This window comes from Piliocolobus tephrosceles, chromosome X (assembly GCF_002776525.5).
Source record: "Piliocolobus tephrosceles isolate RC106 chromosome X, ASM277652v3, whole genome shotgun sequence".
NCBI classification, from domain to species: Eukaryota; Metazoa; Chordata; class Mammalia; order Primates; family Cercopithecidae; genus Piliocolobus; species Piliocolobus tephrosceles.
In genome coordinates, this window is record NC_045455.1 from 74,122,027 (window position 1) to 74,142,401 (window position 20,375).

General features: G+C 41.8%; 1 protein-coding gene across 2 annotated transcripts in view; it reads right to left on the reverse strand.

Annotated features, from left to right (window-relative positions):
• Positions 1-20,136, reverse strand: part of TNFSF11 (TNF superfamily member 11) — a 36,488-nt gene extending 16,352 nt beyond the window's left edge. Inside the window, exons 1-2 of one of the 2 annotated variants that reach the window (XM_023208697.2) lie at positions 17,321-17,685; positions 10,264-10,431 (exon numbers count right to left, since the gene is read on the reverse strand). In XM_023208697.2, the coding sequence (XP_023064465.1) occupies positions 10,264-10,431; positions 17,321-17,539 (387 nt within the window). In that variant the 5' untranslated portion in view covers positions 17,540-17,685. Of the gene's footprint in view, positions 1-10,263; positions 10,432-17,320; positions 17,686-20,057 lie in introns of those variants that run through there. The other variant, XM_023208699.1, reaches the window with a different exon arrangement.
• Between the last annotated feature and the right edge of the window lie 239 nt (positions 20,137-20,375).

The window sequence follows — 20,375 nt, forward strand, 5'->3', positions numbered from 1 at the left end:
CACTGACCTTGTAATCCACAGGATCTGGGGGGACATGTATATGCACCTGGATGGAGCTGGTGACCACGGGTTCCTTATGAAGAGTCCATAGTGCAAAAACACCCAAAGCAAAGAACTTTAAGAGCAGGATTCATTGAGTTCTCTGTTGCCTAAATACATGTTATAAAAGATCATGGTGGGTTGCCCTTCTCAGCCTAGGTTCCTTAGAACAGAGCCCTATATGACACCAGGAAGGGAGAGGACAGGAGCACTGCGGGAGGTGACAGCACAGGTCCTCACCCTCCCCAGAGAGAGGGGGAAAATCATGAGGTGGACGAGGGGTCCAGTGACCCAGCAGGCAGACAGGAGGAGAGAAGGCAGGTAGGGTATAAACCCCACTCATCCCGAAGGTAAAAGCCATCCTCATCTTAAATTTGTAACTTCACATTCTGACCCCTATAATTCTTTATTTTCAATATAAAAAGTACTGACTAATCAAATTCTCCCAAAGCCAAAGTCTTCTCAGCATGAATTCTACACACTCCGCAACACCACTACCACTGCACTCAGCCTCCTAATGCTCCAGCTCCTACTGAATCAGCGGCCACCATCCCATGCCCATCTATGAAAATCCTCAGTGAAACACTTGACCAATATGTGAGTTGGTCTCCTCCCCAAACCCCGCATACAGTCACTGGTGGATCATTTCTTCCAAAAGGAGTCTGCTAACTGGAAGAGACACATTTTTGCAAACAGCTCACGTCCTCTACCTACCAAAGGGCTAAAGAATAGTGTGTCCTTGTTTTCATAAAGCAGACTGATGCTTTCCTGGGAGTGCGATGGGTATGCTGGGAATAGAAAATTAGTTTTTATTGTTTAACCTTCATGGTTTAAATGAGGAAGTTTCTGCTACAGCTAAAGGTCCCCTTGGGTTTTCATAAAGTAGTCTTATGACAGCAATATTAGTCTCCATAAAGAGTCCAATTTTCAAATGTCTTACACTATACTACTTGTTTAAAAAGTGTCATCTAAAAGTTTGGCAGAGTAACTGCAGTGTGGCATCTTGGACTAATTGTGCTATTTACCATGTCTCTGTTTTCCTCTGCCACTTGAAAAATAATGCCACCCTACCTTGGCAGTGCTTCTACATTGATAAAGCCTCATCTCTTCTGGAAAAGACTTTGCTCTCACAGACTTCTCTCTAAGAATGAGACGCAAAGGGGGTCCGAGGTACCAGGCCAGCTGCTTTAGATCCATGAGGCCAGGAAGGAAAGTGCCAAGGCTGCCAGTGAAGATGCACCCCCAACCCCAAGGTCCCTAACGTGTTCACGCTCCAAAGAGGAAAAGCGCTCTCCTCTCAAAGAAGCAGGAAAACACTGAGCTTGCAAGTGACCTCCAGCCCCTTAAGAATCCTGTGGATTGATCACATGGCTGGCTGGCTTCTGGCAATATTAAATAACTCGCCACCTGAGCACACCAAGTGCACAGTGCGCACAGGTCACTCGCGTGTTCATTAAACTTGTTCTTTAAACTTTCATTGAGCACCAACTATGTGCTTGCCACTGGGGCTGGAAATCTAGAAAGGAAGCATCACACAGACCCTGTCCTTGGGAAGCTCACATTCGAGTGAACCAGCCCACCCCAGGTCCGTGTGGTTACTGCTGTTACTAGAAGCCCTGTGTGTGTCCAGGAGGGGCACCTAACCCCACAGGTGGGTGGGTGGGCATCCGTGGGCTCCTTCTCCAGGAAGTAATGCCTGAGTTGGATTTTGAAAGACAATTACAAAACTGACTACACAAAGCAGGGCATGGAATGGCATATAAACGACTATGCACAAAGGCTCACCATTCATTCATTCATCCATTCAACAAAGTTTACTGATGGAGGCTAGGAGTCAGGTATCCTGTGGGTTTCTGAGGACACTGTTTGCAGGACAGACAAGCCCTCTGCCCTCTCTGCACTTGCTGATTACAGCAGAGAGGCGGAGAGGTGAAAGGGTATGGCTAGGTCAGGAGAATTCAGCACCATAGTGTGGGGAGACCGTGGAGTACAAGTTGCGATGGAGGTGATGCCATGGAGCATTCAAGGTAACGAGCCTGAAGAGGCAGGGGCTGGAATGAGGCTTTCCAGAATACAGAGGACTTTTTGTTAAATGTTCAGCAGCTCAGACTTCATCCTGACAACCACAGTGATCTACTGAAGGATGCTTTAAGCAGGAAAATAAATGACCTGTTCAGATGTGCATTTTAGAAGTCCTTCGGCTATAGAAAGGATGGACCAGCGGTAGTGAGACCAGGACGGGGTGGCCAGGTGCAAGGATCCAGGCAAGAGAGGATGATGAACTCTGTTCATGTGACCACCACAGTGTGCAGAGTAGAGACAATACTTGAAGGTTTTGTAAGTCGGTGGAATGCACAGGAGCCGGGAGAGGTGAAGAGTGGGTGAGTAAAAGGATAAGACCATCTTCTGACTTCCAGTTTGGGGTGGTGGAGATAACGGTATTGTCATTCACCATGAAAGACTAGATGAAATAAGAAGCAGCCACAGGCACTGAGAAGAAGAGTTCTGAGTGCTTTCAAACTTTTTGATGCATATGAGCCTTCAGGTTTATCATTATAATGATTATTTTTACTGGTACCACAACCGCCACCACCGCCACTACCTAGTGTTCTTGAAGGGCAAAGACCGAGGACGGGGGTAGCAGCCTAGTGATGCGGCAGCTAAGTGAGAATGGAACTCCTTCACACCCTGAACTTGCGAAGGTTTGAGCAAGCGTTTGTTGTCTGGTCATCTCAGAAACAGACAGCTCTTGCCAATTTCTGGGACCCACCTCTTCCATACCACAGGCTTCACCCTCCTTCTCAAATACAGTCACCTCATTCACCATGGCTTCCCTGTCCACCAGTGGCTCTCACCTCTTCCTAGGATGCTGTGAAGAAATCACAGAGTCCACCCCTGAACTACCAAATCAGAGTCCCCACTGATAGATCTGGAGGCCTTTTCTCTTCTTTTTAAAACAAGGGCCCCAACTGAGTCTTAAGATCCAGCAGGTTTGGAAACACTGCTCTAAGGCACATCCCGCTCTTCAATGACACAGGCTGTACCTCTCCTGCCGCTGCTGGTAGAACAATCCAATCTATCCCTTGTCATCATGCTCTACAACCAAGGACCCTCAGTTTCATCCACTTCTGGAATGTTAGCCCAAGATCCCAGGCCACAAAATGAAGGCTCCTCTTTCAGGCATGTCTTTCCAGCTCTCTGTTTCTTTGAAGATGCCCTGCAGAATATCTTTTCTTCCATCCTGGGATACTTGCAGCACAAAGAAAAGCCCACCTCTGACATCACTCACCCGTTATTTTCCTCTTGCAAACCCTCCTGCTTCCTACCTTCTTCCCTGGGTCTCCCCTGAAGTTGAGTACAAAGCCAATAACTTATTGTTGAGCTAAAGGCAATAGATGGCCTTGGTTTTGTAGGAAAACTCTGTGGTCTTACTTCAGCTTTCCCATAAAGACAGTTTTTATAAACGCTAAATGTGATTGGGGTTGAATTGCAGTTTCCAAAACTATTATGGCAAACAGAGATGAAATCCTATTGGAAAACCACTACATGACTATGACTAACATCTTGACTTGGGAACATGAGTGCTCCAAAACCCAAGTACCCTTGTGGGTTTATGAGAAACTTTCTTCGGACATATACTCTTGCATACAAAGGCAAAGAGGCAATGAATGGGGTTTAATCTCTCTCCTCTTTTTTTTAACTAATAGGCAAATGAGAAATAGTGGCATATACCAACCTCAGTGATTACAATTTCACAAGTAGTTACAATCTCCTTAAATTTCAATTGATTTCTCATTTACTTTAGCTTAAAATAAGAATGGGCTCCTTTAATAATGAAGATTGCAATCCAAGGGGATCTGTTTCCCATATGTAGAAAACACAATCACTTCATCTGATGAACTTGCTAGTTTTTAATTAACGTTCTTTTTAATCTACAAAACCTAGCAAAAGCTGTGCAGGTGACAATCCAGGTTTACTCAATAATCACAGATGCAGTCTCTAAACAGACCTTTGAAACTTCCTCAAAAAGATGAATGCTGTTGAATCTACTTTCAAATTTCTCTCTCTCACACAATCTAAATAATCCCAAAGTATGTTTACCTTTTGGAAATACAATCGTGACCATTAAAATTTTTAGTAGACTTATGTATTCTCAGAGTTAACTCCTGCTCATATAATGAGTCCATCTTCCTACCTAAATGGGGTTTAGTGAACATCAGAGACTGCTCATTGTCCCCTCATCTCCTTCCACTCCTTTTTGCCTATTAGTTATAGGCAACTCCCTTCCTCAAGCTTTGTGGACAAATGGCTGCTCAGTTAGAGACTACCTTGTCCAGCCTCCCTTGCAGCAAGATGTGGTTTATGAGTAACTTCCAGCCGATACGACGCCACTAGAAGTGATGTCTCTACTCCCAAGTACTGTCTTCAGTTTTCCTTTACCCTTCCCCTACCTAGAAATAACAGCAAATAGAGAAGCCAACTTGGAAACAGAGATGGAAGGTTCATGTTGAGGAGAGAGGAGCATCCCTACTGGTCCTGGATGACTCATGTCTGGATTGTTATGTGAGAGAGAAAAAGCTTCTTAGTTAGTTCACAGAATGGATGGGTCTCTCTGTTACCCAGTTCAGACTATAGCAAATAACAGCGAATATTTCACTGAGGATCAAAGTGCTACAAATCTTTGGGTACATTAATCTTAATATCCGAGAATACTGTGAATTCTGAATTCTACATTATGAATTCTGAAGATGAGGCCAAATATGTACCTGATCCCCAGGGAATAAAAAAATAATTTCAGGTAAAAATGAATTGTTTAATAATTATGGCTCCCTGGTCTTACTTCCTGTTCTCCAGTTAAGTCTTTAGAGACTCCAAGGCTTATACTCCAGGAAATGGTTGGTCGAGGATATGACAACAAGATAACTTATTGGCAGTCATTACAATACCATTGGCTTTTCATATTCTGGAGGGAAGTTAGAGAGTTTTATAAAATTCAACTCATATATGGAGCCAGAATCATGTTTTCAGTTCACATTATAAGCCCCCCTCTACATAGCAGGCTATGCAGGGCAAAGAAGCCTGATGAAAATGTGACTGATGTGAGAGGGCCAGCTGGAGGTAACTTCTAGCAAAAATAAACCTGTGTTATTATTGTACTGAAGCACTATTGCCTCAGGCTATAATATTCCCAATTATCAATTGTAGGACTGGTAAGACAGCATCGTATAAACGAGAACCAGGCTTATAACATTCTGAATGGCTTTATGAGTTGGTTGATGTAAAATATTAGTTTACAGAGTTCAATAAGTTATTGATCATTTGTTCATGCTTTTCTCCATTCATTCCCAAGAATAAATTAAGAGTGATATATTCAGATGTGTGTGAAATGGCTGCGGCCCTTGTCCTGATGGAGTTTGCAGCTTCACTCCATGATCTTTAAAAATGGCTGACTGTGCAGCTCCATCGGGGAAAAAATTTTTCATGCTCTCAAACGTACATATTTATTTATTTAAATATTAAATAAAATCACGCCCGTATATTTGTATGTTACAAAATATTTACTAAAGCACAGCTTTTAAAAGCTAATATTAAAAAATACATATACAGAAAGTCCCTATGCTTCTTTCCCACATCCCAGGGGACAATCTTGAATGCACTGAACATCCCATTTTGGAGAAGAAAGTGATTTGTGCTATGTGTTTATTGACCTTTCTCCTGCACATTATTCTTTCAAATACCTCTGCAAGTAAGTTTCAGGAAGGTATCTGCAAACAGGTACCCAATGTGAAATTAACAAGCCAGCACACTAAAGTGCAGTCACAGCTCAGGTGCTCAGAATGCATAGTAAGTGCAGAAACAGATGGCTTTCCACCCAGTCTGGCCAGGGGGTCTACGGGCTGAGTGTCCTCTCTGCCATGCTGGGAGTCCTCGTTTGGATCTGAGCTCATTCCTTCCTCACCCCCCGGCTGGCAGAAGCAGGGAGACTGCCAAAACTGGAAACAAGAATCACTTTATAAATCAGACACCATATTTGCACTAGTGTTTTCTTTATTGTCATAGACTGTTATGATAGACTTTATAAATTGTGGTTGGTGGGGTTGGATCACTAAGAGGCTTTCAGAGTTCTGTGCTAAAGGGGTTGGGGGAAGCCAAGAAAACCCAGCCACAAACAAAAATGGGGAAAAAAAACAGCATTACAAGTCTGACCAAAGACATTCTGGGTAAACACCACTTTTCGCACACATATAATGTGATATTGTGCTTATGTCTGGTATCTGTTACCGCTGGAGGGGTTGATCTCTCAATAATGATTGCAGCCACACATGTAATTTTGTTTTTAGGGTTCACTCAATATCTATATTAGAAATAAAACTAAGGTACAAACTGACTTAAGAATGCCTAATGCATCCATCCTATTTTTAGCATTGGCAAGAGAAATGAGAAATCTGATTATTTTGGCAAGATGTGTAGAATGTCACATTAACCGATAATCCTCATCGAAGGATAACACATTTGACAAATCATTATTTGAATAGTGTAAGGGAAGGGTAAATCCTTGGATATAGGGAAAGACATGGCAAGGTGCCGAGCACATTAAACGTACTTAATGAACATTGGTTGATTCTAATGATAAGGTATAAATAAGACTTGTCTCTTTCCTGAACATCTTGTCTGGGGGAAGAAATGGCATCTTCTACCTCCAAACACACATTGGTATAACAGCTTTAATTTATAATTCTTTAAAAAGGATTACTTGTGTCTGATATTATTACCTATGCAAAAAGGCTAAGATCCTATAACAAAACAAAAACAAATGTGAAATTGATGAAATGAAGTTCTACTCATCCTTTGAGTCATAGTAACCTATCTGTATAATTAAGACTATGTGCCCTTAATAAGTGCAGCTGATTATTCTGCCTGAACACCAGTTTTCTCCTTATGGTTTGCCAAGTAGTGAATCTCTCATTATTAGTGTTACTCATTTGGAATGAGGCATCATGTCTCCAAAAGGATCCTAAAATAGTGAAAATTCAGCCATTATTGCTCACTAACACCTTTATACACAAATTGCTTTTCCATACTGCCTAAGGAGTCACTTAGAAATCTCAAAGGAAGTGGGACGATGTTCTGATGAGGCAGGAGGTGGTAGAAAAGTTCACTGAAGCCACACTAAGTGTTAACGGACACTATTGCCAGTGAGCAACAATTGACTACCAAGTACTCTCTCAATCTGGGATTTATTTTTACTTAGGACAAGAGAAATTGCTGTAACTTTTAAAAAAGGATAAACAATATGTTTTTTAAGAATTCAGAGGATGTTCACTTATTTAAAGTAAGGTTGTATTATATTAAATTATACACACACATACATTCACACACAGACAGCCACACAGTAAGCCATTTGTTCTCTTCCGTGGATTTGTCTGCTATTCTTGGCCCAAGTTATACTGCAAAAATTATGATGACTGTGCATAGTTATGTCTTTACATTATCCAATCGTATTTTAAATGCCTCTGTAGAGGTTTCTAGTTTTATTCCTGTAAGCCTTGTACATTTCTTGTTACATTTATTTTTAGAGCATTTAAAAAATTATGAATGAAATCTTTCATTTATGTTTTCTAGTTATTTGAAATAAGGACAGCTAGTGATTATTACTTATTAATTTTTACAAACTGATTTATTTTATTCTGCTTGTAGCAATTCAGCTTCTTTTGAATTTTCCTAAGTATATAATCATATTGCATGCAAATTCTGCCCTCTTTTCTCTATATATATTTTATTTCATTCTCTTGTGTAATTACATTAGCTGGTACCTTCAGAACGACATTTAATAATGTAGGGACAGTGGGCATCCTGGTCGTGTTCCTGACTTTAAGAAACATGCTCTTATGTTTAATCATTAGGTAACTTTTAGTTTGAGACATTCGTAGTAACATCAGGAATCCATCCAGTTCTGTTTTCTAATGGATTTTAAACATCGGAAATAGTGCAAAATTTTGTCAATCACTTTTCAGGATCTATAAGATGATAATATATTTTTTTCCTTTAACCCGTTGGGATTGAACCACTCTTGCAGTCTCATAAAGTTAATAATCTTTTTCCTTTCTTCCTTCTTTCCTTTCTTTCTTTTTTTTTTTTTTTTTTTTTTTTTTTTTTCGGGGTCTTGCTACGTCACCCAGGTTGCCAGGCTGGAGTGCACTGGTGTAACCGCAGCTCACTGCAGCATCCAGCTCCCAGGCCCAAGCTGTCCTCCCACTTCAGTCTCCTGAATAGCTGGAACCACAGGCACAGGTTGCCATGCCCAGCTAATGTTTTTTTTACTTTTTGTAGAGATGGAGGTCTCACTATGTTGACCAGCATGTTCTCAAACTCGTGGATTCACGTGATCCTCCCATCTCGGCCTCCCAAAGTGCTGGGATTACAAGTGTGAGCCACCATGCCTGCCCTCGTTCATAATATTATTTATTTTTAGAATTAACTTGGCTGAATTTCCATATTTATTCCTCCATAAGAAACTCAAAGGGTAACTTTTAAGAACCAGCACAACTGCTCGTCATTTTGAGGAGTTACAACATGGGTCAATCTAAACAGAACATTAGGGCACAATCTTTTGCCTAATCAGAATTACCTTAATATGAAATGCCATTTTGAACTAGCAGATTGCCCCTAGTGCACGTCAACAGGTTGTTTATAGACAGATTACTCAGTATTTAAGAGATAAGCTTCACAAATAAAAAGCAAACGAATGAAAACAAAATATAAAACAAAACAATAAAAATGAATAGATTAACAGAATTGCTGTTGCTATAGCTCAAAAATTATACTGTAAGATTAAGGATCACTGAGTTTAAACATATACATCTACTCTGCATAAAGCCAAGCACCTACACACTAATTATAAGGAAAAAGTAATTTTCATAAGCAATATGTTTTCTTATAGACACATTAAACTAAGAGGTACTTCACGCATTCTACAATGCACAATTTTTAACATTTTGATATCTCTGGAATTAAGATGCAACTAGAACCTATGACGATCATGTTTAATTTTTTTAATCAACAGTTTCTTCTTTCTTAGTGATGCATGAAATAACAAAGTATGCTGAAAATTGGTATCTTAGATTCAATAAAATACAGCAAATCTTAACTTTCAGGGTATTACAGACTTTTACCTTTGTTAACTGGCTTTATAAAATAGCCATATCTTCCTACCTCTACTTCTGATGGTATTACAGACATTCACCTTTGTTAGCTGGCTGTACAAAACAGCTATATCTTCCTACCTCTACTTCTGATGGTATTACAGACGTTCACTTTTGTTAGCTGGCTGTACAAAACAGCTACATCTTCCTACCTCTACCTCTGACACATGTCCACTTTTTAAATAATGACCAGAGACCTGGGGAGTTGCTAGATAGAGGCTGGGATGTGTAAATGGATGCATGCATGCATGCAAGTATGTAACGCACACACAGGTTTTGCACTTGGGTCACTCTTTGTGTTCTACTTGGGTTTTGGTGGAGTCAGTGAGTAAAATAATTCTTGGGCTGCAGAATTCTCAGGTGGCTTTGTTCAAGAAAGTAAAACTGGCAGTTATTACAGTGTCTCCCAACTGGGGCTGTCGGTGTAAGAGAAGTCATTGGTCTGCTCTGTCCCTAACTCTTCTCTTGTCACTCAGCTCTCCCAGAAAATGAGAACACGGACACAGAATCTCCATCTCACATTGCTTCCTGCTCTCTCTACTTCACCGCAGATGACAGCAAAGGACCAAGAGTTACAACTGCTTCTCATCAGAGTCCTGGATCAACAGATGTGCAATAGGGGGTCCTGCCAGTATGAAGCCAAACAGAAAGGAAACAGCTACCAGAAAGTTCTGTGAACTGAGCGATGGTTTCTAGGTCAGGGAATTCAAACTAGCAAACTGACTCACAGACAGGCCACAGCCACCTTAGTCTCTCTTCCAAGCATGAATTTAAATCCCTCCTCTTTAAAAGAAAAAAGAAAAGAAAGAAAAGAATATTTGCATGAATGTCCCTGGTTGCCATAATCAATCACTACCAACTTCAAAAGAATTCTGCTAATCTCTTTAAAGCACTCCCTGTAGCTCTTTTACAAATTATTAGAATAAAAAGAACAAAGTCAACAGCACTTAGCCAGTTTTAATTTTCAATATTGGTAGAGTCAGCAAGGGCCCTTGACTTATCAGCCTCAATGTGGACTTACCTTTTGCACAGCTCCTTGAAAGGCCTGTTTAATTCTCCTACATGAATCAGGTATTAATTTTGTATCTTGACTCTCCAGAGTTGTGTCTTGAAAATCTGTACTTTCATGGAGTCTCAAAATTCTATAAATGCAGTGAGTGCCATCTTCTGATATTCTATTAGGATCCATCTGAGGAGGAGAAACAGTAAGGACGTTAGAGTGTTTATCACTAATCATCCTGCTATTTAATAAAGTGTGACTTCAGAACAAAAAATTCATACTTGCAAGAGTCTTTATGTCCCCAACAATCAATAGTTAATACAATGATCCTCAAGATGTGAAAACATGACTTCTAATTCATTTGAATGAGTAGCTGACTGTCATCCACAGGACAAGGCACAGTTAGTCCTGCGGTGGGCTTTTAACAATGACAGTGTATGTGCATGATTCATGGGGGAAATTGTCAAAATCGTCTGACAATATGAAAGTGTTCATAGAGGGGAGGGGCACCAAGGAAATCACATGTGATCACTGTAGGGAGAGGAAGCTTTTTGTCTTTAAATCAACTATATGCAACATGCTAGCTGGGATTATGAGGCCCACTTTGAAATGCAAAGCATGAGGCCTATATAAAACAGGCGAAATCAACATCATCTTTAACCACTATGTTTGCCTGGCCTTTTTTCCTTTATCAGCCAAAGAAGGGAGAGAAAAATCCATTTTTTACCTCCAAACAAAACTCGAAATCAGATGTGTAATCTCTCTATTTTGTTGACTTTCTCATCAGCGTTTCTCAAGCTGGAATGGTATACCTGGCAGGGGGTGTTTGGGAATGGGTGCAGGTGATATTTGGTGTCATCACATTAGGGTTGGGGGGGGCTGCATAAGCAGATATTACAGATGTGTGCTGGAGGGATGCTAAGATTCCTGTCATGTAAGGAATTGTCCCACCCAAAATATACTCATTGAGTAATAGCTGATTGCCTGTTAAGAATAGGTGTCCAGCATTAGAACATCTTTAATCACTACTCTTTAAAATTGTCAGCCTGCTCCTGCCAAGCCTTTGCAGTGGTTTCAATTGCCAAGTAAAGGGTGGCAATAATTAGCTATCACCTGTTTTAATAATGAGAATTTAATTTGTCCTCTTTGTTTAATATTCAAGGTACTTCGTCTGTATTTTCTTATTAGCAGGCACAAACTAGGCAAAAAAGAAAAGCTACGTAAGTTTACAAAGCTCAGTCAAATTAATGACAAGTCTCTCTTTCTCTCTTTTAAAAAGTAATGGGAATGATGTGTTAGTTTATTAACCAACCATTAGAAATAAACTACAAAGAGCCTATCCATATCTGAGATTCTCAAAATGAAATGACAGCCTTTTTTTTTTTTTTTTTTTTGAGATGGAGTCTCACTCTGTCGCCCAGGCTGGAATGCAGTGGCACCATCTCGGCTCACTGCAAGCTCCACCTCCTGAGTTCACACCATTCTCCTGCCTCAGCCTCCCAAGTAGCTGGGACTATAGGCACCCGCCACCATGCCTGGCTAATTTTTTTGTATTTTCAGTAGAGACGGGGTTTCACCCTGTTAGCCAGGATGGTCTCGATCTCTTGACCTCGTGATCCTCCTGCCTTGGCCTCCCAAAGTGCTGGAATTATAGGTGTGAGCCACCGCGCCCGGCCAAAATGACAGCCTTTTAACAAATGTACACTCATGAATACAAATTTTATTCTTTCAGTCTTGCACATATAAGGACTATCTATAATCATCACGGAAGAGACACCACCGTGAAGCAAAACTGTGTACAATCTGTATTTATTTTTCCTATATTCTTTAGAATAATTAATACAAGTCATAATATGTGAATTTTTATACAAGGAAAGTTTTCAATCACACACTTGGCAAAAAAAGGCTAATTTATGCCATTGTGTATCCCACAAGACCAGAAAAGCCTAGGAAACTGATATGAAGGGTCACTGGGTTTAGACCTCAGGAAAGAAGAATCATGCAAAGGCCTGAATTGACGCACCACCAGAAAACTGCTGAGCCAAAGGAAGAATGTGGCCTTAGTGGGGAAATGCCTGGGGACCCTAAACTTGGTTAATCTGGAGTCCTCCCAACAAGCTAAGAGCTGTCTAACAGAAGCAGCAGTCCCCTTTATTCTTTTTCTTTTTCTTTCTCTTTTTCTTTTCTTTTTTTTGGAGACAGGGTCTTGCTCTGTCACCCCCACCCAGGCTGGAGTGCAGTGGCATAATCATAGCTCACTTCAGCCTTGAAATCCATGGGCTCAAGCAATCCTCCTTCCTCACGCTTCCAAGTAGCTGGGACTACAGGTGCAGGCCACCATGCTTGGCTAATTGGCTAATTTCTTTCTTTTTTTTTTTCTTGGTAGAGATGGGGTCTTGCTATGTTGCCCAGGCTTGTCTTGAACTCCTGGGCTTAAGCAATCCTCCCTCCTTGGCCTCCCAAAATGCTGGGATTACAGGCATGAGCCACTGCACCTAGCCCCTATATTCTTGATACTCAGTAGCATCGTGGGCTCACTGAGGGCTTGCTAGAAATGTAGAATTTCAGGCTTCACCCTGGCATACTGCCTGGGAATATGCATTTTAACTAGATCCCAAGTGATTCTTACACACATTAAAGTTTAAGAAGTCATGCTTTAAAATATAGATTTTCTACTATTAAAACAATTCCAAAGTTCCCTGGACACCCATTTTAAAATTGTTTCACAAGTAACATCAATTAGTACAAAGATACTCCAACAGTTAATCATGGTTACTGATTTGATGCAAATAAGTACAATGCAAAGATTTTGTCCCCTTTCTGTTAAAAAAATGCCCACATCCAGATCCCATCTCACTGCTACCCCACCCCTCACTGGCCAATTTCATCAACATCCCTAAGGGTAGGGTCCAATCATTGAACCTCTTCCCAAATACTTCAAATGTGCAATTGAGAACCACTGTTTTGGAAGGCAGCATCAGAGCTAAAATACGTATAAAACCCCATCCATTGTTTTTTCCCAAAGGAAATCAAGAATGCATGGCATAATTGCTTTTAATATACTCATTCATTTTGTTTACTCAAGGATCACACATTAGAAATTTATTTTTAACCTACAACCACGTCTTTCTCATTCCAGTGCCCTTGGAGCTCTCCTTTCCTGAACATGGATGCTAGGAGAAAAGGGAGGAGGAGAGGTTCAGGGTGCAAGGCCAGCCACACACACAGGTAAATGAGGGTCTCTAAGCTGAAGGAACTGCAGAGCAGGGAGGGAGCCAGACTGATGCTGGACCCTCAGCAAATGCCCACAAACTGACTGAACGAATGTATCACCTAACCAACAACTTACCTATTGGCACACATTAGTCTGGTTGGAGGACTGCATGATTGAAAAAGTATACTCTTTTAGCTACTAATCTGATAATTCGCATATTACGATCAGAAACAGACATATTTGTAGTGTTGCAAATCATTAGAAAAGACTTTGCAGTAAATTAGACATACAAGGCACTGGGCTAGATGCTACAAATAAGGTGGTGTGCAAAGCAAGCAGTCCCTGTCTTTATGGAACTTACACTTCATTGAGGAACACAGAAATTCAACCAAAAGTCACAGTAAACTGAGTAGCAAATGAATTCATTGTACTTAGACATGTCTGAAAACATGAAGTAAATCTTGAATATCTGACTTAAAATGCATTTGTCAGATAATGTGGTGCCTATGAAATAAACTGCCTCATTTTCTTTTAACTTCCTTGAAACTTAATCATTTGTAGGGTTAAATGAGGCAGGATGCTTGACGTTTGTGCTACTTCGTTATCTGTGTTTTCAAACAGGCAGTGCACACCTCTACATCAGATTTTCAGTAGTGACTGCTGTCCTATGGTAACAAACAACCAGGGAGGTTGGTTTGTGCATACTGGGGGATCGAGGGAAGAAGTTAAAAGAGCAAAAGATCTTGAGTTTTCTGAAAAGCTTATCTTTATAGCTAAACCCTAAGCTTTGAATATGGTTATGCGGATGTTAAAGACACACACACACACACACACACACACACACACACACACAGAGCAACTTTTTGAAAGGGTTTTCTTTTTTTTCTTTGTAAACCAAAGTATGAATACTATGTGGTAAATATATAGCAGAAGCCACACAATATTTTCTCTTTGGCAGGGTGGTGGGGGAAAAGCCAAGCTACACCGGATCAAGTAGATATATATTTTTTAACATCGAGGCACATGCAATCTGCAAACATTTAGGAGGCTGATTCAATTTTATCTATTCAAATATTTAAGAAAACAAAATTTTTTAAATAGTCCCTGTAATTTTTACACTATTCTGGGCATTCTTCTAAATGCATTTAAAAACTCAAACTGCTTTTCCTTGAGGATTTGCATATCTTCTTTTCTCCACCTTTAAACAAAAACAATAAGACGAATCCCTCATTTTTAACTGTAAACTACAAACATGTTACTGGATACTTTGTTCTCATTCAAATGCATTTAGAAACCCCAAATAGTTGATTCACAACTTTAGTGGGAATCATAAAACTACTATGATTTATTTGGTACCAAGTTCCAATCCAAAAGAGCCGACATAAGTGAAAATGTTAAATCAGCGGCAGGTCAAATGGAGACTATTCTCTTAGCTAGGACTTTGAAAGAAGGTCTCTAACACATATAAAAGGGGAAAGAATTACAGAGTGAACCCCAATGCACCCATTAGCACTTCAGCTATTACCAATGTATGGCAAATCTTTTTTCATCTGTAAGCAACCAGAAATTATTTTGAAACAAATTCCAGACACCATAGCAGTTTTATCTGTAATGATTTCAGAATGTATCTCAAAATGATTAGGACTCCTTTGGGTAACAATTGTAGACACAATATCCAGTAAAATGCATCCAGATCTAGTGGTATATTCAAATGAACACATTGTTCCTAATATTTTTTCTTTACTGAAGGAGATGGCCTTTTTAAAATGCAGTACAAAATTGGGTTTGGAGTAATGGCTAAATTATTTTGCACAAGTCAAAGGAACCGAATCTTCATGGTATTTAAGAAAACCGTACCCAGAAGTCTGATGATATTAACTTCTCCAAAGGAATATTTTCTGGCTAGACTTACTAACTCACATGTTTACTTTGAAAAAGGGTTCTGAGTGTTTCACTATTTATCCATACAGCATCAAGACTGCTAAATGATGATGGGAGATCACTGAAAGCCCCGACTCCTCAGCCCACGGGAACCACCGAGAATTCCTAGGGAAAAGCTGAACAACTCTAACAAGAGCCCAGCAGGTCACTCTTTCCTACATAGCCACGCCACCGATTGCCACAGCTCCTGCCAAGTCAAGCTGTTCATGGTTCCTAGAACTCCTTCATTTCCGACTGCTCTTTCAACACTGGACGCTCTCTTCACTGTTATGGCAATGAAAATGCCATGTCCCTAAGGTGTTAGAAAAGATAGACAGTGGAGAACTACTGCCTCTTTGATCCCTTTTCTGAATGTTGCTCTTTTGTTTGACTACGAATTGTAATGGTTTTATTAGGCCCCTTGGCTCCATGCCTATAGTAAGTGGACACTGTGTGTTGAATAAATGATTCTTAATTCATTCCATGGCATGTGATAGTGCCATGCACAACGCTGGCACTCCACGCACAAGCACTAAATGGGATGATTATTAACAAAATGCTGGATGGGAAAATGGGTAAACCATTCTTATTGCAACACACTCCAATGAAAGAAAGACGTTTAGTCACTTTCACATAGATTTGTGTTATCTGTGTTGCAAGTAAACCACTCAAAAGTTGTCTTTTTAGAAAAAAACTCTCAATGGGTAGATTATATTTAATGCAGATTTTCTTAAGTGTGGCTCATTGCATTTCTACTTTTAGTAGGTAATCACACTAGTTGTAGAAAATGCAAACTAGCGGATAATGAATTCTTAACAAAAAGCCTATGATTAAAAGTAATGGAGTTCGAGACATTGGCACATGTCAAAAAACCATACAATCCAAGCAATGCCATGTTTTGATGCATCCCGTTTGGTTTAGTAATCACCTTTGAATCTGAAAACGAATGTAGTCCAAACCCAACTTTCTTTTCCCATAAAAAAAAATGCACAGTCAGCCCCCCACTTCCTCTGAGAAAGAGTTCACAGCACCAGACAAGAATATTTGAATGAATCCAACCAACTGCACTGCAATTTCCAAGAAAACACAAGAGCATAAACCACCAGAAAGCATATTACAAATTTACCCCTTCCTTCCTACTATCTCCCTGCAGTTCCTAGCCGTCGTGCAAAAAACCTCTTCATCTTTTCGAAGGTTGGTTATTTGCTAGACTGTAGTAACACCCTGCCATCACACACACCTCGCTTCCTTCCTCCGCCCACCTCCCTGACAGGCACGTGGGGCTGTCCTTCTTCCTTCACCCCCACAGGACAGCGCCACAGCCGCAGAGCCCCCATGCCGAGCCCGCGCCTCTCTGGTCGCACCGTGTCATTCTGCCCACCCACTGGGCGACCTGGGCACGAGCGCGACCTCCCGCTCTGCGCAGCCCTCCAGCCCTGTGGCCCCAGCACACCTGCAGAGCAGCCAGGCGCAGGAACCGAAATCCGCCGGGTAGTGGGTGGGAAGAGAAAGGTAGATGCCCAAGTGAAGGCGCTCAGTTTTTTTCCTACACGAACAGAAGTTGATTCTCAACTTCAAGTAAGAAATGACAGGGAGAAAAAGCATGCAATCACTACCAGAAAAGGCGAGAGCCCAGTGCTGTTTCCCAGCCTGGGGACGCGGTGATATTCAAACCCATCGTCTGGCCGGGGAGCCTGCCCTCGGCGCAGCGCGGAGCTGGGGTGCGTGCGCCGAGAGAGAGTGCGCCCAGAGAGAGCAGAGTGCGCCCGACAGCCCCGCGCCAAGTTGTCCCCAAACTCGACACTCCCTCTCTCAGAGTCACTTTCCCGCTCCTGAATATACAAGCTCTGGGGAGCCCAGCCCCGCGGCCGGACTCGGTTTCCAAGTGCGGGGGAACGAGATGGGCGCTCCCGGCCGCGCGCCCATGGGAATGTGGCCACTCACCTGCGCTCTGAAGTAGAGGAACAGGGCGACGCTGCAGACGACCTGGCCCAGCCCCAGCCCAAGGAGGGCCACGAACATGGAGCGGGAGGCGGCGGGGGGCTGATGCGGCGCAGGCGGCGGCGGGGCGTGCAGGGGGCCCTCGTGCGGGGCTCCGGGGCCGCCGCCCATCTCTTCCGAGCCACGCAGGTACTTGGTGTAGTCTCTGCTGGCGCGGCGCATGGCGCTCGGCCCTCTGGCTCCGGCGTTCTCCTCCCTCTCCTTCTCCCTCCCCTTCTTGTCTGCGGCCAACTCCGGAGGCTGCGGCGGAGCCTCGACGTGGGGCGCCGACTTGGAGCCCGGCTTTGGCTCCTGGGGCGCGCGGGCAAGCGGGCAGGGCGCCCGGCAGCCCCAACTCTTATAAACCGCTTGGAGAGCGCTGGCCTCGGGAGCCAATCAGCCCCAGGCGAGGCTGCCTCTTCCACTCCCACCTCTGGCTCCCCTTCCTTCCTTTCGCCCTCCCTCCCTCTCAATCACTGTCACTGAAGGGCCTCCTTCGTGGGGGCCCTCCGAGGAGGAGGCTGGGGGCGACTCCAGTGGTTCCAGACTCCGCCTGCCATTCTCAGCTGTCTTTCTGGAGGTCCAAGAGATGGGCTAAGGAAGACGCAGAGGAGACCCTTGCTAAAGAGTAAGGATTGCACCTCAGACATTCCTCCTGCCCTTCACATCCTGGAGTCTCCGTTTCCTCCCTAGGATTTAGAAAGTTGAATTTGATAGTCTCTGAAGACCCTTCCTATCCAACCTCGCCCCGCAAAGTGCTTCCAAATAAAGTTTCTCAAAGTATTTTCGAAGACTTCGAAAATTCCAGAATCCCCTTCCCAAATCCCTATTTCTGCATCTTGAACGTGATACTGAGTGAGGCAGGTCTTGAATGTGGCAGTAGAGAGCCTATAGACACCAACTCTGCCTTTATAAAGGTGAAAACGGTGCAGAGAAAAGGGTAAAGGGGTGTGTAGCCAGAAGCAAGCATCCGAGGAGGGCTCACCCAACCGTCAGGAAAGAGATGTAACACGAAGCTGATAATATAGTTAAATGTTAGTTTCATTGCTAAAGAAACCTTGCTAGGGATTTTTAAAAACCTCTATTCAGAACTGTGGCCCTTAGTGAGAAAACAAAAATACTAACATTGCTCACAAAATTCTGATACCTCAGAAGGAAGTTGCTGACCAATTTAAACACCCATGAAACTTAGGATGTTTCCACTTTTTTATTAATACTGTCATCCCACAGTATCCGTGGGTTCCATATCTGTGGGTTCAGTGAACTATGGATCAAAAATATTTGGAAAAAAACAAAAAGGATGGCTGTGTCTGGACTAAACGTGTAGACTTTTTTCTTGTGATCATTTCCTAAATGATTCACAATTAGTTACATAGCATTTACATTGTATTAAGTATTATAAATAATCTGGAGATAATTTCAAGTATATGGGAGGATGTCTGTAGGTTAAAAGCAAATACTATGCCATGATATGTTAAGAAACTTGAACATCCATGGATTTTGGTATTTGCGGGCAGGGGTTTGGTGGTGTCCTGGAACCAGTCTTCCATGGATATCAAGGGACTACTATGCCTTTTTATTTTGCATCCTCTTTCTGCCTAATTCACTAATGAGTACTTCTCTAGGCAAGATTTATGACAAATGACAGGTCTCTGAGTTATCAAAGCATGTGTTCTAAATTGAACACTTAGACCTCAGTAAATGTTAAAGAAGAGTGACCAGGTTGGATTTTTTTTTAAAGGCACCCATACAAAGAAAATCATCTATTCAAATTCAAAAATGCCTTTAGCATTTATATGTGTATCTAGCTTGGTGCAGAAGGGACAAAAAATTTTCAAACTCAAACATACAAACAATTAATGTTAATCTTCTACTACTTGTAGTCTTCGGCCTCTTCCTATTTTTTGTTTGTTAACTTTGGGAAGTAGGTTTATTGTCTTCTCCTCCTCCTCCTCCTCTTTTTCTTCATTCTCTCCTCCCTCCTTGACTCAGGAAATAATTCCATATTTCTTCCTTCTTATAAATATTTATTGGGATCAAAGATTTTAAAAATGTGTTATAACAACTAAACCCACAATGACTTTACTATAGTGTCTTCCATTCTTTTTAATGGGTTTTTATACAATGTTTTATACATGTTTTTAATTCCTTGACATCTTGATCCTCAGGTTACAAGAAAGTTCCTCAAATCATGTTCAGGTGTGCTTGACCCAGGAGCTTCATATATGGGACCATATGTTACATTCCTACAGAGTTCTTCATATAACATTTCTACTAGCACCCCAAAAATGTCATCCTACTATATTCTGGCTTCCATAGACTGTATTAGATACTCCACTGTCAGTCCACCTGCTGCTCTTTCACAGGTAATGTATTTTTCTTGCCTATGTATTTACTTATTCCTTTGTCAACATTCACTCTCCAATTAATAGGTAAACTCCGTATGTTCCAGGACCCCTGCTGTATTATTCACCTCTATAACATTCACCATTTCCTAAAATGTTGTTGCCTGCTATAGTAGGTGCACAGTAAATACTTGCTGAATAAAATTTGAGCAAAAGAATCTTCAAAGCCTCTGCCAGTCTCCCAGTCTAAGCCACACTATATCTTACCTGAATGAATCACACTTGCCTCCTGAAGAATTCTGTGCATAGTGATCAGGATTTTCTTCTAAAAGCAAAAGTATATGTAATTTCCATACCTGCAATTCTTTAATGGCTTCTAAGAGTTGGTATAAAGTCAAAACTCTGGAAATTAGAAACCTTCAATAGGCCAGGCGCAGTGGCTCACTTCTATAATCCCAGCGCTTTGGGTGGCCGAGGCATAGTATCACTGGAGCCCAGGAGTTCGAGAATAGCCTGGGAAACACAGGGAGACTCTTTCTTTACAAAAAATGAACAAATTAGCCAGGCATTTTGGTGCACATCTGTGGTCCCAGTTACTCAGAAGGCTGAGATAGGTGGATCGCTTGAGCCCAGGAGGTCAAAGCTGCAGTGATCGACGATCATGCCACTGTACT